The sequence below is a fragment of the Eptesicus fuscus genome, chromosome 8 (genome assembly GCF_027574615.1).
Source record: "Eptesicus fuscus isolate TK198812 chromosome 8, DD_ASM_mEF_20220401, whole genome shotgun sequence".
Lineage (NCBI taxonomy): Eukaryota > Metazoa > Chordata > Mammalia > Chiroptera > Vespertilionidae > Eptesicus > Eptesicus fuscus.
This window is the reverse complement of record NC_072480.1, coordinates 97,910,967-97,928,541: the sequence shown is the minus strand read 5'-3', so window position 1 is coordinate 97,928,541 and position 17,575 is coordinate 97,910,967. Positions and strand designations below refer to the sequence as shown.

At 45.7% G+C, this 17,575-nt stretch overlaps 1 protein-coding gene across 8 annotated transcripts in view; it reads left to right on the top strand.

The window, feature by feature from the left end:
* The first annotated feature begins 4,388 nt into the window (after positions 1–4,388).
* The window catches only part of TENM3 (teneurin transmembrane protein 3), a 439,075-nt gene continuing 425,888 nt past the window's right edge, over positions 4,389–17,575 (top strand). For all 8 annotated transcript variants that reach the window (XM_054720168.1, XM_054720165.1, XM_054720166.1 and 5 more), the window contains exon 1: positions 4,389–4,617. In XM_054720168.1, the coding sequence (XP_054576143.1) occupies positions 4,389–4,617 (229 nt within the window). The remainder of the gene's footprint in view (positions 4,618–17,575) is intronic.

Here is a 17,575-nt window from a genome sequence, read left to right as displayed (position 1 = left end):
GAACTAGTGTTTCTCTGAAGTCTGCTTATTCTTTTGGGAGAGCTTTTCAAACTATTCTGAAGTCAGGAGGACAGTGTATGCAGAAATTATTCCAGGAAACAATCAGAAATGTGCAATTCTTACAGAAAATAAATAACAACAGAAGCATTAGTGACATCGACCAAAAGATTACTTATTCCTTTGGGTTCCAATGTGTGCTTTTATTCCAGTTGCTGGATAGACACATAAGCTCCTGGAATTTTAGAAGAACAGGTGATTTTACGAATGTCTATTATAGGCCTGATAGATTGTAATCATTGGTATCAAGGGTTCTAAAGACATAGAAAGTCCAATTCAAGTCAGATTACTTCCTAAAGTACGATTTCAAAAATTTTTTTTCTTTGGAATTAGGAACATGTTATGAAACAATGTAGTCATACTACGTTCTCTAGCCAAGTTTCAAAGCATGTTTTAATAATATATCTGAAATAGAGGATATGATCACCCTATGTCTAGAGTCCCTAAGTCAGTGGATCAGATACATTGCAAGAGATTGAGAGAAAGCAAATAACCATATAATGGCATTTGCTTTAAGACCAGCTGCGTCTTCTAAAGGAGCATTATGGTTTTTAACGGAGTTGTTTTTCAAGGAGCTAATGACAATGAACCCAATCAGATTGGTATTGTCACATACTTGCGGCAGCCAATTCAATCAAAAGTGTTTGGTCAACTTTCTCCCTAATTGCTTCCCTTATTTTTCACAAGCCCGGCCCACCGAGGCAGGAAGGTTAAATGCTTTATGCTAAATAGTGCACAGTGACCCTCTTTTTGGTGGAGACCATGCAGTCACCATCGAAGTGCCCCAGTAACTTAGCGCTACATCTTTTGACCGTCTCGTCTCCAGCCTTGAGTGCAGGAGGTCGCAGAGGACTGCCTTGGAAGTCACATTGAGCTCAGTGACTTGCTTCTGGGGGAAATCAGTGGCTGCAAACATTGCAGTGCCATCGGACTCCTTGAAGAGATTGAACGACGTACACAAATGGACGGCCGGGTGCAAAGGGCTTTTCCGTCTGAAATCTCTCTGAGATCAAAATGGCTTTGTCGCTGGCGGTTTCTCTGAATGCTACATCTTGACTTACCATGGCACTTGAGAATTGCTTCACGAATAAAGACGACTCAGATACAGTATTTGGTGCTAGACACGTTCTGTAAAGCTCACGAACACCTAAAATCATCTTTTCGTCCCTAATTTTTAACATGCAGTTGGTATTGATTTGTAAACATTCATAACATTACCGCAAGGATACATCTTTACTAAGTGATGATATATGTTCATATCACTCTGTTAAAGAACTTATTGATTATCTCATTTGCAAGATTGTAAACGGTATCCTGAACTATATAGAAAAGAGAATGCTCTTAACATTCATAGATCCAAAGGGACAAATAAAGACAGAATGGAAGTATGCATGGTCTGCCTCAGACACTGGCAACTGTTTTCTATAAAGAGCCAGAGGGTAGCCCTCGCATTGGCCTGCGGACCAAAAGGTCCCGGGTTCGATTCCGGGTCAAGGGCCCGTACCTTGGTTGTAGGCTCCTCCGTGGCCTGGGCCCTGGTTGGGATGCGTGCAGGAGGCAACCCATCGATGTTTCTCTCACATGGATGTTTCTCTCTGTCTTTCCCTCTCTCTTCCACTCTCTCTAAAAATCAATGGGAAAGTATCTTCAGGTGAGGATTAACAACAACAACAACAACGCCAGAGAGTACGTAGTGTAGACTTCGCAGCCCCTCAGGTCTCTGTCTTCGCTTCCTCGGCTGCAGTAACAAATTACCTCCAACGTGGTGGCTTAGAGAACAGGCGTGTATTCTCTCAGCTCTGACGGCAGAAGCATGACATCCAGGAGGCGCCAGGGCCATTCTCTCTCTGGAGTTCTCGGGAAGCATCTACTCCAGCCTGTCTCCCAGCGTCTGCTGGTGCCCGCAGCCCTTGCATTCATTCCTCGGCTTATATAGTAGCTGCATCGCTCCCATCTCCGCCTTGGGCCTCACGCGGCCTACTTTCCTGTTTGCCTGTATGTCCCTGTACCCATACCTCCCTCTTCTGTCTCTCATAATGATGCCGGTCACTGGATTTAGGGCCCACCCCAATCCAGCATGACCTCAGCTTAACCTGATTATAACTTCCAAGACCATAGTTCCAGATAAAGTCACATGCACGGGTACTAGGGATTAAGACATCCACATGTCTTTTCGGGAGACACGATTCCATTTACTGCAGTCTCCGTTACAACCACTCAATTCTGCCTTTGTGGCCCGGGCACAGCCAAGGACAGCCCATAAGGAAACACACGTGCTGTGTTCCGGTAAAACTTACTTACGGAAACAGCTGATTGGATGGATTTGGCCGGCAGACTAGAATGTACCAGTCAGTGCCTGGTGATCTAACTAACGGAAGCAAAACTGCAGGAGAAAAACACACACACACACACAAACACCCTAAAACACCTTTCCCTTGCTTCAATCAGTCCATTTTAAAGTATAAAAATGCATCCATCAGTGTATCTATAGAAACACTTATTTTAAAATAGATGGCAACTTGGGGCAAAAAAAAAAAGTGGAACTTTTATAATGATCTCAAATCCCAAAGCTCTGTTTCTAAAAATGCTTGAATTATAAATTTTTTTCTGGTCAATTAAGAGCTTTTGGATGATCGTTTAGTGTTGAGGGTCGACATGGGCCTTCAGCCAATGAGATGCAGACTGCTTTGGAGACAAGGTTTGTGTGGAACTCAGACGTATTTGCTCGCTCTATTAGAAAGAAGGCGCCTGCGAGCCCCACTGAATGTCCCCTCCACGAGGGCAGGCACACTGTCCCAGCCACCGGTGGGTCCCCAGGGCACGGAAGAGACGGTACTCGTCTTTCAATAAGTACTTGACTAAAGTATCCTGTTCGCTAGCGTAAAAAGAGTGAATCCGTGTATTGTTGTCTTAATCCGAATGTATAAAAACAGTCTCCGTCACCATACCTTAAAATTATGGATGGTCTTAAACTGAAAGGAAAGCCAGACAAAGAGAAACCCAATTTCTATTAAGAGCTATTAGGAGAATTTGTAAAGAGAATAATGGGGCTAATAAATCAGAAGGAGTCTGTGGATAATATTAGTTTTTGAAAATCAGATTTATGCAATCGAAGGAAAAGGTGGGAAGTCAAGATCCATTTCAACAAGGGAGCTAAGAGGTTAGCCACTGCTCCGCTGCCCAGCTCAGCGCCACGGCAGTGCAGCGAGGACCCTGCGAGGTAGCGGCACTGGCGGCTCGGGGAGGAGAGGGTGCTGTGGGTAGAAGGGGGCGCAGGAGGAGCGGCGCGCTGGGAGCTGTGACCGTTCCAGCTCAGAGCCGAGCCGTCCTTCCAGACGGAGGGCAGAGGTTTGCACGTGAAAGGTGAGGGACGGGTAACGTTGCTCAGAAAGAATCAAGACTCATGACCGTGGAGACATAAGCTGAGACTCGAGGGAGAAGCGGCTGTAGGACTCCACGCTGGAAGCACATTAAAGACCCGTGGGAGCCCGGCCGCTGTGGCTCAGTGATTGAGCTTTGACCTATGAACCAGGAGGTCACGGTTCGATTTCCAGTCAGGGCGTATGTCCGGATTGTGGGCTCGATCCCCAGTGCAGGGGCATGCAGGAGGCAGCCGATCAATGATTCTCTTTCATTATTGATGTTTCTATCTCTCTCTCCCTCTCCTTTCCTCTCTGAAATCAATAAAAATATTGTTTTTAAAGAAAAAGGAAGGAAATGTACTTACAGATGAAGAAAATGCTACAAGGGAAAATGTTTCCATTGTGGAAAATGTAACACACATACTGAGGCCAGTTGTAAGCTGGCTTCGGCAGTCCATGGGTGCGGCATTCAGTTTGTTTGTTCTTTGTATTCATGTGAAAATTCAGATTAGTAGCTTAAACAAACACCCATAACTCACTACCAGAAAACGTGCCTCAATTCCTAGTCATACAGGATAACGTACACTGATTCCACCAATGTTCACTTCTTGTTGAAAGTGAATTTTTAAAGTATTTTTTAATTGATTTGAGAGAGGGGCGGGCAGGGCGGGGGTGGGGGTGGGACTAAAGAAACATCCAGGCAAGAGAACCATCCCTAGGCTGCTCCTGCGCGCCCCCTACTGGGCACCCAGCCCGCAACGGTGCCCTGAGCTGAGTGGAACCTGCGGCCTCCAGGTGCAGGGGAGGGTGCTCAGCCCACTGAGCACAGAGCCAGGGCGCGCCAGTGTTCAGATGAGCGGGCCGCTGACCTCCTGCCCCCCTTTTCTCCTCGCAGAGAGCCCATGAGAGCCGCCCCCTGAGCAGCGCCCGCCGCCCCCAGGACCCATGTGCGCCCGGAAGGAATGAAGCATGGATGTGAAGGAGCGGAGGCCCTACTGCTCCCTGACCAAGGGCAGGCGTGAGAAGGAGCGGCGGCACACCAACTCCTCGGCCGACGAGGAGTGCAGGGTGCCCACGCAGAAGTCCTACAGCTCCAGCGAGACCCTGAAGGCCTTCGACCACGACTCCTCCCGGCTGCTCTACGGGAACAGGGTGAAGGACCTGGTTCACCGGGAAGCGGATGAGTACAGCAGACAAGGTAGGTGCCTGCCGGCCAGCCAGGCCTGCTCGGGGCGGGGAGGGGCGGGGGGCTCGCTGGGCACCGGAGCGCGCACCTGTCCCCGCTCACCCAGACGTGGCTATATCCTTAGGTCGCAGTCCTATCCTCTGACTCAGATTTTGAAACAATTTTTTCAGATGATCACATGCTATTCCATCCATATTAGAGGTAGAAAACCACCTGCACGCACAGGGACCCCAGATACAGGTAGCCACGCCACATTTTAAAAATATATTTTTTTTATTGATTTCAGAGAGGAAGGGAGAGGGAGAGAGAGATAGGAACATCAATGATGAGAGAATCATGGATCGGCTGCCTCCTGCACGCCCTCTACTGGGGATCAAGCCTGTAACCCAGGCATGTGCCCTGATGGGAAATATAACCGTGACCTCCTGGTTCATAGGTCAACGCTCCACCCCTGAGCCATGCTGTGTATGTGTGAGGTCTGGGACTCAGGATGTGGCCAGGTCACATGTGTGAGGTCTGGGACTCGGGATGTGGCCAGGTCACATGTGTGAGGTCTGGGACTCGGGATGTGGCCAGGTCACATGTGTGAGGTCTGGGACTCGGGATGTGGCCAGGTGTTTGCGCATGAACTTGAAGCCAGGTCTCCAGGGCTGCCTCGCAGCCTCGCGAGGGAGCTCACGAACGTGGCTTATGTAGTTAGCACTGGGGCTGGGGAGCAAGACTACTGGGGGGGAAGCTGGCCTTTCCCTGGGAGAAAGGAGGAAGTCTCCCCCGGGTCTTCTCCCGGCCCATCCCGCCCCGCTGTTGGCCTCTGCGTTTGCACAAGAGCCTGTGGCACGGGCTCCGCCGCCTCTCGCAGGCCACGGGGACATTGAGGCTGTACTTGAACATCCTCGTTTCCCGGGGCACAACCCGCTCCGGTTTGCTCAGCCGCGTATATTCGTTGAACGTGTTTATGCTCTGTCCGCTGCCTGCAAATTCCGCCAGTGATTCTGCGGCTTCCGTTCACAAGCCGGAACCACCGATTTCTACGCTCTGAGACAGTAGCTGATTTTCAATTAGGCACACGGGGTTACATTGTTTCTTCTAATACAGCCGTGAGTTGTGGGCAAGATTACTGCTAATAAAAATAAAATCCTCTCATACTCGCATTGCACAGTCAATTTACATAGAGCTTGGCATCCCTTACCTAATTTAATCAGGAATCGAAGAAAAATAAACTTCCACGATAAAGGATATTTTCAGCCTTTTCCAATCACCTGACAGACACTGTGACTAACAGTTTGATATTGGGCAGGAACAAATGTAAGGAAAAGTAACAATGCAATAAATCATCCAAAAGTCTGAAAATTTCCCATGCGCTATGGGAAGAGCCATCCTAACTAGACTGAAATACCGTGCGCTCGCCCAAACGTTTACATCAAAGCAGACTCCTTTGATTTGCCAAAGAGTGGATTTTTTTCCTCCCCTCAAGCCTGCCTTCATTACAGGTGTCAATTTTACGGAAGGGGGCAAAACAGCTTAGGATTTTCCATCCCGTTTTTAAGGGAAGACCTAGTACATGCACTAGAGATACGTGATCTTGTTAAGTGGAGTTTAATTCATTGCATGATGCATTATAATTCTAAACCCCATTTTCTTTTCTTCTGTGTTACTGACACAGCCGATGCAGACCATCAGGGTACATTTTTCACCGACTTAAAAAGCAGTGGGCAGTTGTAGACAGGCGTGCACTCTGAACCAGGGTAAATTCCTGCTTTTTGTGACAAAAACAGCTGGTTAGTGCCCTCCTGGGACACACCACCTGTGGAGGACGATTAGAAGGAAAAGGGCCCAGAGGCGGCTGTGCTGGATCCAGGCGCATCTCCACCCCACGCGGGCATGCCCGTGGCCGAGCGAGGGTGCCCGTGGCCGAGCGAGGGTGCCCGTGGCCGAGCGAGGGTGCCCGACGCGTTCACCCCCCGGGCAGCGCCAACCCGGGCAGCGCCCGCTGTGGACGGCGTGGCGGTACCGCCTGTGGGAACCCTGGAGCCTCGTTCTTAGGGGACCCGGGAGCACCATGGCTCAGCGCCCCAGCCACGGACGGGAGAAGGAAAAGGGGCAGGAGAGCCAGCGAGCCAGCCTCCGGGGGGCGGTGGGGCCGCCTGGCCTGGCAGGAGCAGCTGGATGGAGTCACGATGAGAGGTTTCAGGGCAGAGGGCACAGGCGAAGCCACAGGTCCCTACACATGCGTGTTCATACGTCAGAGTGTCAAACAAGGACAGGGCCCGGCCTGCGTGGCTCGGTGGTTGAGCATCGACCTGGGAACCAGGAGGTCCTGGTTCAGTTCCCGGTCAAGGGCACATGCCCGGGTTGTGGGCTCCATCCCTAATGTGGGGCGTGCGGGAGGCAGCAGATCCGTGATTCTCTCTCATCATTGATGTTTCTATCTCTCTCCCCCTCTCCCTTCCTCTCTGAAATCAATAAACGTGTTTTATTTTAAAAAAGGAAAAGAAAGCATTAAACACACACACACACCACACACACACACACACGGACTGTGCTGCTGGGTAGAGCTCCCGGGCCCTGACCCCTCAGTGGGCATCCGGATACACAGGCCTGGGCACTGCCAGCCCCCCTCGCGGCCACCTCTGCGGAAGGCCCCGGTGGGCAGCGTCTCCCTGTCACAGACTGAGACGTTGGGGGAGGCCCGTGGCGGTGCCGTGGCCGAGCTGGGACTGGAACCCAGGCCGCCTGTCCCTAGCGCTCGGGCTTCTAACCTCGGTGCCCTCGCCAAGGCCGGAAACGGGCCGTTCGGCATCCTAAGTGCCTGTTGGTTTATCAGAGTCAATGTCAGCCCATTTTGGGTTTCTCCTTTTAGTTTTTAAATCTTTATTGTTCAGACTATTGCATACGTCCCCTTTCTTCCCCCATTGACCCCTTCTGGCCTGCCCCTGCCCTCCACCCCCCTCGGCCTTCACCACCCTCCTGCCTGTGCCCATGGGTTATGCATATCTGCATACAAGGTCTGTGGTTGATCTCTCCCCCCACCCGCCCTCCCCCGCCTTCCCTCTGAGGTTCAGCGGTCTGTTCCATGCTCCATGTTCTCACGGTGGGCTGGAGGGAGGTGAGGGCGCTGAGGCAGATGTAGGAAGGAGAGCTGATATGGCCTTGGGGTGGGTGCCTGGGGCTGAGGGAGGACGAGGCGCGGCCACCCCTTTCCTTGCCGGGCTTTGCTACGGGGCAGGTTTGTGGCGGGAACAGTGGAAGGAAAGCCGGCTCTCGGGGTATGTTTTCCTCGCGCCAGCATCACGGAAAACCCTCCTAGACTCTCATCTGCTTTGAACCTGACCAATGTCAGTGTTTCCTCCCTGACGGGGATGCTGTGGGATTAATTATTTAATTGACAGAATGTGCTTCCTGCCACCGCTCCTGACAGCAGACACATAATAAAAATGAAAGATTAAGAATGTTAATAGTCGCCAAAGACCTTGGAAACAGTTCCAAAGAGCCTCGCTGACTGAGCCTGTCCACGGAGGGTTAGTCCTAAACCCCCGTGCCCTGTGCCTGATGCAGGAAGAGGCCGCGTGGGCTGCGGGAGGGAGCGGGGGAGGCCCCGTAAATGCGAGTACTCGGATTCCGATCCAGAAATGCGAGGCTTTGTATTCTTGTTCACCAAGTTTACGCTCTATTATCAAACTTGATTTTAATCATTTTTGTGGCTTTCCCCACCGGCAGGTGACTATTGTTAAGTCCAGGTTATCTTTGATAATTTTTTTTTAAGATTTTTTAAAAATATTTTTTATTGATTTCAGAGAGGGTGGGAGAGAGAGATAGGAACATCAATGCTGAGAGACTCATTGGTTGGCTGCCTCCTGCACGCCCCCTACTGGGAATCGAGCCTGCAACCCCAGCATGTGTCTTTGATCAGAATCGAACCCAGGACCCTTTAGTCCGCAGGCCAACGCTCTATCCACTGAGCCAAACTGGCTCGGGCCCAGGTTATCTTTAGATCCTGGGAAGCCGGGCTGATTTCATTTGCACAGTAATGTGTGATTGGACTGGATCTCACAGACCCTTCTCTTTAAATGCCTTCGTGTGATTCACTGGGCCATGGAAACAGCTCTCTTTAGCCGCCGGGGAGCTCTCTGTAGGTGTGACGGGGTGAGGGCGACAGTGGCTTGTTTTGCATTCTCGCATACTATTTTCTTTGACTCCTCCTTGAAGAGAATTTATCCTGTCAGGTCTGAGACACGTTTCTTCGGAAACAGCTGCATAAGATCGTCCCACACTTTCGGAGCAATGATAAAATAAAAGATCTCTCTCTCTCTCTCTCTCTCTCTCTCTCTCTCTCTCTCTCTCTCTGCACAATTACACTGCCTGTAGGTAGTGTTTTTGACCGAACGTGAATGTTTGTCCACTCCAAGCAGGAATGTTGGCCGTGAGGGTGACCTTTGAAAGAGGGGGGTTTCTGGAATCAGGACACGTGATCCATAGAACCGTAAGCCCGAGCAGAACACCTCTGAGCCGTCTTAACCCAACATGTTCACCAGTTAGAATTCGGTGTTGGGGTTATGAATTCCGGAATTTCAACCTGAAAAGTTCAGCACGTCTTCTTTCATCTATAGCATGGCCATGGGGAGGAGGGTTACATTTAAAACACAAGTAGCATTATGTCTACATTTATACACACCTGAGATCAAGATAGAAAATAAATTAGCAAGGTCGGAAGGGCGAGGGGAAGGCAGGTGGGCAAGGGCAGGCGCGCACTGATGTTGGAGGGGGCTCACCCCAGGCTTCTCTCCTCCTTCCTCCTGTTGCCTGGGGATGCGTCTGTCTCCTGCTGCTCATCATGGGTCCCCGGCTGCCCCAGCTCTTACACACCTGCCTCTGCTTCTCAGCTCATGACGTGGCTGGTCCAAGGCCAGTGCAAGTGTAGGCCCCACCCTGATTTCTCAATGTGGCGCCTCCCTAGGGTCTCACGGGACTTCCTAGGTGTCATAAGGCACCCAGGAGAGCTGCACCTGCTTCATGGCACCCAGCACACAGGAGGGGCGGGGTGGGGAGTAGGATACAAACAAACACCAGGAAGCGCCCGAGGAAAATGAGCAATGGAGACAAGAGAGGAAATGAGAACCAAAATAAAAAGTTATATAAGAGAATGGGGGAAAAAGCAACAAAACCAACAATAACAGCTAAATGCTAGGGAGGACGCTGTAATTTACAAACTACAAGGGTATAATAGATTCATTGACTTAGTTGAAGGTGAGAGGGTGGTCAATGCTGAACTTCAAATCAATAGTTTGGAAGACGAAGGAGAAGAAATAACTCAAAACAGAAAATAAATTTCCAGGTAAAATTAAGAAGTAAACACACACACACACACAACACACACACACACACACACCTAAGCTCATCCTAGAAAAATTATTTAACTTCATGGATAAACTTGTTTTTCAAGAATCCAGAGAGAAAAGAAAATGTTACTTTTCTTGTTAGTTACAAAAGAAACACAAGCAAGATGGTTGAATTTCTCATCTTCGAACAATGGAAGCTAGAAGACAATGAGATAGCATCTGCCACTCAGGGATCTCATAGACAGAGACGGTATCCTTCATCTCCCAGAGTGAATGCAAGATATTTCAGAGCAGGTGAAGATTCAGAGACTGCATCACCCATGTCTACCATCTAAGCCAGTGGTCGGCAAACGCATGAGTCCACAGAGCCAAATATCAACAGGACGACGATTGAAATTTCTTTGGAGAGCCAAATTTTTTAAACTTAAACTTCTTCTAACGCCACTTCTTCAAAACAGACTCGCCCAGGCCATGGTATTTTGTGGAAGAGCCACACTCAAGGGGCCAAAGAGCCGCATGTGGCTCGCGAGCCGCAGTTTGCCGACCATGGATCTAAGGAAGCACTGAAGAAGTCATCCCACCGGAATGGAATCAGACACTCTGCTCTGAAAAGGAGGGGAAACAGTGATTTACAAACTGTAATTTTATAGGGGGGTGGGGCAGATGTAAGCTTCCAGTTGTTCGTATGGAAAGTAATGCAATAATTAATCATTAATAACACAAGAATAACCTGTTTCGAGTGCTCACCACTGTAAGCCTACGTTTGCCCCACCCTATACGCTGCTGAATCCCAGTGATGACAGCGCAACTAGAAATGTGTACGAAGCACTAGAAGGGAAGCACAAAAACAGGCTACAACTAAAACTACTTCCCCTTCTCGGCAAGATCCAGCGGTGGGAGGGAAGCGGGAGGGAACGTGTTCCAAAGTCAAAGCTGAAAAGGGAGGTGGGGGGCGGGTTATGGAATGGAGCCCAAGTGCAGGGAAATAATTGCTATCTCGCACTCATGTAATAATGAAAAACATGTATTTGAATATGAATGTCAGGAAAAGGCAGGTAATCATTAGTGGAATTTTTTTTTTAAAGCACAATAGACCTAGCTAATTAGCAGGGGGAAAGGGGAACGAATAGCAATCCAATCGATTTAGCAACAACAGCTCCAGGGAAAAAGGAAACCTGTAAGATCATGAATCACCATGAAACAAGATGGAAGGAGTCGAATGTAGATGTACATGAAATGAACATGCGCTGGATTTTGACCAAAACTGTTCAGTCTGTTTATAAAAGTTATGGGTGTTCATAAGAAACAGACACAATGATAAGAAATAGTTGAGAATAATGAGATGGTTTCAGGTACACAATTCTATAACACATCACCTGTATATTGTACTGTGTGTTCAACCCCCAAAGTCAATCTTCCTCCATCTCCATTCATCCCCCCTTACCTCTCCTACCTGCTCCCACCCCTTTCCCTCTGCTAATCGCCATGCTGTGGTGTGTGTCTATGACTATTGCAGTTTTTTGTTTGTTTGTTTCTTGCTTAATCTCTTCACCTTTTTTACCCAGCCCCCAACCACCCTCCCCTCCGACAGCTGTCAAGTCTGTCCTCTGTATCTATGAGTCTGTTTCCTTTTTGTTTTGTTTTGTTAGTTTATTTTGTTCATTAGATTCCACATATAAGTGAAATCATATGGTGTTTGTCCTCTCTGATTGGCTTATTTCAGCTATCATAATGCTCTCCAGGTCCATCCATGCTGTCACAAAATCTTATTAACCAATGTCACACCCAATAAATTCAATAAAAAAATTTTAATAAAAAAACAGAAATGAAAAAAGAAAAACTTAAAAGAATAATGAGATGGATAAAGATATATTAAGTAAATACAAACAAAAAGAAAGCAGGAATAGCAATTTCAATATGAGGAAATGTAGAATTTACAATTAAAAACACAAAACAGGATAAAGAGGACCAGTGAGTAAGGGATAAAAGACAGAAGGATTGAACACTCTTAAATTGCATACATTAAACAATATAATAGTAGCTAATTTAGTAAAGCAAAAACCATTTTTTTTAAAAAATTGGTATTAAAATACATTTGTTGTGGGATAGTTTGGTCTGCTTCTTTCAAAATCAGGTAAATCTCAAAAATAAGAGCAATTATACACTATCAATAAAAATTCAGCAAAGATATAAATACAGAAATTGTTAACAGTCAGAAGTGACGCTATTTCTCATATATCTCTGGAATATCTACAGAAACCAATATGCATTTAATCACAAAAAGAAACATTAAAATATCAGAAAAGTAGACACTTTATAAATCAAAATATTTGTTCATATTAATTTAGTAAAGTTAGAAATAGATAACAAAAAGATAAACAAATAAAACCTCTCCCCCTGGATTATGACACTCTTAGACCCTGCTAAGCAATGAAATAAAAACCTGATTCCAAAATGTATAAGGAGTCATTGAAAGCCATAATCAGAGGGAAAATATTTTGTCAAATAACATATTTAAAGACTGAAGACAAACAAAAAGAATTTATCATACATCTTAAGACATGAGTAAAATATCAGAAAAATAAACCAAAGGAAACGGAAAGAGGTAGCTATTCAAGATAAAACTAAAATTAAAAGCAAACATAAAAGCTTATTCTTTTAAAATACTAAGGGAATGGAAAGCCCCTCATGATTCCTGTTAAAAAATAAGGAGAAGAAAGTAAGGAGACGCAGGAGACATTGCAACAACTACAAGAGGCTATTCTTACAACAAGTTCTAAAGCTCTAGAGGAATTTTTCTTTTTTTCTTAGCAAAATGTAATTAACCCAAAATTATCTCAAAACATGGCCACATCTTGTCAAAATCAGTTACCTCAGAAGATTAAAAAGGCCATGAAAGGGGGCACGGTGGAAAAGGAAAAGGTAGATTCCCAGGTTCCTAGGAGAATGTTACTTAACCTTCAAAGCACAACCAAGTACAATGTCCAAAAAGCTATTCAACACAACACACACCAAGAAAAACGGAAAGCACCAAAGTGCGCATCATGAAGTTGGCATGCCCTTAATTAAAAAACTTGATTAAAACGGAACATAAAAGAAGCTACCTAGACCAAAATCTCTTCTCCATAGATGTGTAAAATCCTCAGTAAATACTTGCATATAAGAATCTAGCAATGTGTAAAAGGAGCAATAGGATAGACCAAATTAATGATTTGATGATAAAGCAAGTTGTTGTTGTTATTTTATGATGAAGCAAGTTTTTTTTTTTTCCCAATGTTAGGAAATGCACCAAACTAATCTCTAATAATAAAAGCATAATATGCTAATTAGACCGGACATCCTTCCAGACAACCTTCCGGACAAAGCCAGCGCTGCGAGGGAAGCCCAGGTCCCAGGTGCCTGCTGGCGGCCAGGGGGAAGGAAGGCCTGCTCTTGCATGAATTTTGTGCACCGGGCCTCTGGTTCGATTAATAAATCAAAGTAGAAAAGTGTGATCTTATCAATAGATGATGAAAAGGTATGGGGTAAAAATTAGAGACCATAAAACTTAGTAACATGAGAAGGAAAAACAAATACATTAATCATATGTACGGTGGCCCATTGAAAACATTAAACAGCTTTGTCAATGGTGAGACCCTCGGAGCGTTTAGTTATAATCGGGATCTTAGGAAAGGCTCATCTCCTCTCAGAATTAGTATTCAAAATTGTTTTAGGCATGTTAGCAATTTTAGTAAGAGAAGATAATGAAATAATATGTATTATTTGGGAAAAGTTAATTTAGTGCTTTTGTTAAATATAGGAGTCATTGTATACATACAAAAACCATGTGTCTCTAGCAATACAAGTTGAAGCAAATTGTTCCTTGAATGAATACATGGTATGTATATGGACATCACGGGTACTGTGGCACAGCAGTTAAGAAATGATCTGCGTTTGAGTCCTAGATCTGCCACTCATTAGCTGAGTGGCAAGTGACATATTCTTGGCCAAGCAACATGCGTGGACAAATGACTTCATTCCTCTGGGCTTCAGTCTTCTCCTATGTGGATTGTGCTTTAGTTTTCCATCTGCAGTTTGTTGACAATAAAATGAGTTATTATAGGTCAGCTACTTAGAATAATATCTGATGCATGCCCCATACTATTTTTAAGTAATTATTAAGCACTAATTGGTTAACTTGTAAGTCAACACAGTATCTACAGAATGGTAACAAACACTATAAAATTCTTTGGAACAAATTTTATAAGAGTGGTGAGGGACCTAATATGAAGGGAGCTATAAAATATTACTGAAAGATGTAAAAATGAAAGATAGTGTTTTTAGATAGAATAAATATAAAGATAGTGTTTTTAGATAAAAAGGATGATATAAAAATATCAATTCTCAAAAAAATAAGTGCATAGAAGTCAGGCTAATTTTTAATTGAAGAAAGTGATCTTAAAATTCATGTGGAGGAATAAATGTCTGAAAATAGCCAAAAATATATTTAAAAAATAAATAGTGAAGAACAAATGGCATATATATATATATATATATATATATGCTATGAACTCAGTGTAATCACATCTATATGATATTGGCATAAATAACAACAAACTGATCAATGAAATAAGCTAAAATTTCAGAAATGGATCTCAGTATATAGGGAAATTTGGTATAAAACAAAAAAATGTTTTTTCTATTCAGTAGGATTTGATAAATGGTACTGGCATAACTGGCCATCCATCTGGAAGACTATAAAGCTGGACCCATATATCTCAGCATATTCAAAACTAAATTAAGATGGGTTAAAGTCAGACGTGAGAAATAAAGCAGTAAGAACTCTAGAAGTTGGCTTGAGAGGCTGAATGACACAGGAAGGACTCTACCAGGAGCCGCAGGGGCTCCAGAAGCAATGGCTTCAACACCTAACACCATCTCTTTCTCATCAAACGGGAGCCCGGAGGCTGCTGTCAAGGACCCAGGTGCCCCCGGGGGTGTTCGCTCCGCCATCCTTGGCCTGTGTGTGGGCTTGTCCGGGGATGCGCAGGTGTGTGCTGGGTTCTGTATTCCTGGGTGAGATGGAGCCCGCGGAGGCGAGAAGGCCCCGGCAGCAGGCTGTGTGCTCTGGCTCCCCTGCGCCTTCCCCGACATCTCTTTCCCAGAGCCGTTCCACTTGGCTATGCCGAGCTGCCGGAGGAGAGGGAGCGTTCACTGCGTTTACTGTCCAGCTTTCACAGGAGCCGCAGGCCCGGGAGAAGTGGCGGGAGTCTACGCAGCCGGCCCTGGGGACTCTGTGCACGCCCGAGAATGGGGGGAGCCATTCCAATAGAAACAGGCAATCGGAAGAAAAGGCCTCAAAGGCTTTTGTAATTTAAAATCTTTTATATGTGCATAGAAATGCCATAAGCAAAATTAGTATACGTATTGGGAATGTGTTTACAGTCCATATATCATCTATCATATATATATATATATACACACACATACATATATATATGCATATATATATATATATACACACACATACACACACACACATATACATATATATGTATATATATATATACACACACATACATATATATATATCCATATATATATACACACACATATATATACACATACATACATATATATATGCATGTATATATCCTATATAATAAAAGGCTAATATGCAAATTGTCCCCTATACCGGGCATTCGACCAGGGGACGGGCCAGCCGGCCAACCTCCCCGCCTGGGAAGCAGGAAGTAATGGCAGAGGCCGCTGTGGTGAGAGGGTTTCCTGGCTGGGACAGCGCTTCTCAGCCACAGCCTCATGGGGTGGAGTCCCGCCCGAGTGCTGTCAGTGGGGTCCTAGGAGACAGGTCCCGTCACAGATGTGCCTGCTCCATCCTGGCTTCCTCCATGTCATTTTCATGGGAAAACACATACCCATCCGTGTCAACAGCTAACAGGATGCATTCCTAAAGCAAGGACCTGCTGCGCCATTGTGAGGTTTTGGCTTAGCAAGAATCTTTAAAAAGAGCAACACTTACTTATCAACTGCTTTACTCAAAACTTTACCCAAAATTGCTTTAAAAGTATGTGGAATAAACACAATGAAATCTATGTGTAGAAATATGGGGAGGGAGGAAGGGAGGGCGGGCAGGCAAAATACTGACAGGTTGTCTTTGGAGAGTGGGGCTATGAGGGAAAACCTGCGGATTTGAAATCACCGAAGGTCAAAGGCCAACAATAATTCCGCTGTAGCCCGCAGGCCGGGTCTGCACGCGGTGAGCGGGAAGAAGCGCCTCTTAGGCAGATGCAGGTGCTAATGTCCCGCTGTCTTGCACGTGGTTTTCAACTCGGGGTGAGCTCCACTGTGGGAGCGAAGGCGGGAGATGGCAAAGGTTCTGAATTAGTTTAGGGGAGAAATATAAACCAAGAGTTCCAGGCACTAAAGGCAGGTTCACTCACACTTCCCCCCGCGGCTTATCCCTCCGTTTCCTCCTCCCTGGACCGCGGATGCTGCTCTACGTTCTCAGCTGTGCTGGGTCCCGTGGCTGCCCTCCTCTGCTCTGCCTCTGTCTGCACAGACGGATCTGATGGAAGGTCTGCGAGGTCCTCTAAGTCCATATTGACTCAGATGAATCCAACTGAGACCAAAACTCACTTAAAACATTCCTCAGCCCAAAGCTGGTGAGTTCCAGAGCCAGAAATACCCAGGGTCAAAGCCCATCATTTCCGATTATTTCACCTCATTTCTACAAAACTTTTTGAAAGCCACAGCAAACAAGTAAATGTGTTCTTGAGTGTGTTTGCAACCATGGAGTAAGCATGGGTAGCTGAAGCAGTCATGAAAAGGACTAAACGTAAGAGAAAAAAAAAAAGATAAACTGGACTTCATCAAAATTAAAACTTCTACTCATCAGAAGCTATCCATAAGAAAATAAAAAGGCAAGATGCAATCTGAAAGTTGTACATATATACATGTGTTACAAAGGACTTGTATCCAGAATATATAAAGAGCTCCCATAAATCAATGACCAAAAGTGCAGTTTTCAAATGGGCAAAAATCTTATGACAGAAACTACATAGAAATAACAGAAATGTTTAATGAGCACATGAAAAGATGCTCAACAGCATTAGCCATCAGGGAACTGAAAAATAAAACCACAATAAGACACTACCACTCACCCATGAGAATGGCTAAAATTACAAGATCCAAAGCACCAAATTTTGGTGAGGATGTGGAATAGCTGAACTCTCATATACATTGCTGATGGGAGTGTAAAATTTTTAAAAAAAGGCACAATTTCTTTTGAAACTGGCAATTTCTTATATAAAGTCAAAAATAACATCTCCCCCAACCCCTTGACCTAGCAATTTGTGTCCCAAGTATTTACTCGTGACAAATGAAAGCTTATCTTCATAGCAGCTGTATTCATAGCCGGCCCAAACTGGAATCACCAAGTGAACGGATGCAAAAAATTGTAGCGTATTCACGCGGTAGACTACAACTTGGCCGTACAAAAAGAAGGACGCGTTGATTGATACCCCCACAGCCGGGAAGAATCTCAACAACATTCCAGGAAGCGAAAGGATCCAGAGTTCATACTGTCTGACTCCGTTTATACGAAGTTCAAGAGCAGAGATAAACGAATCTGTAGT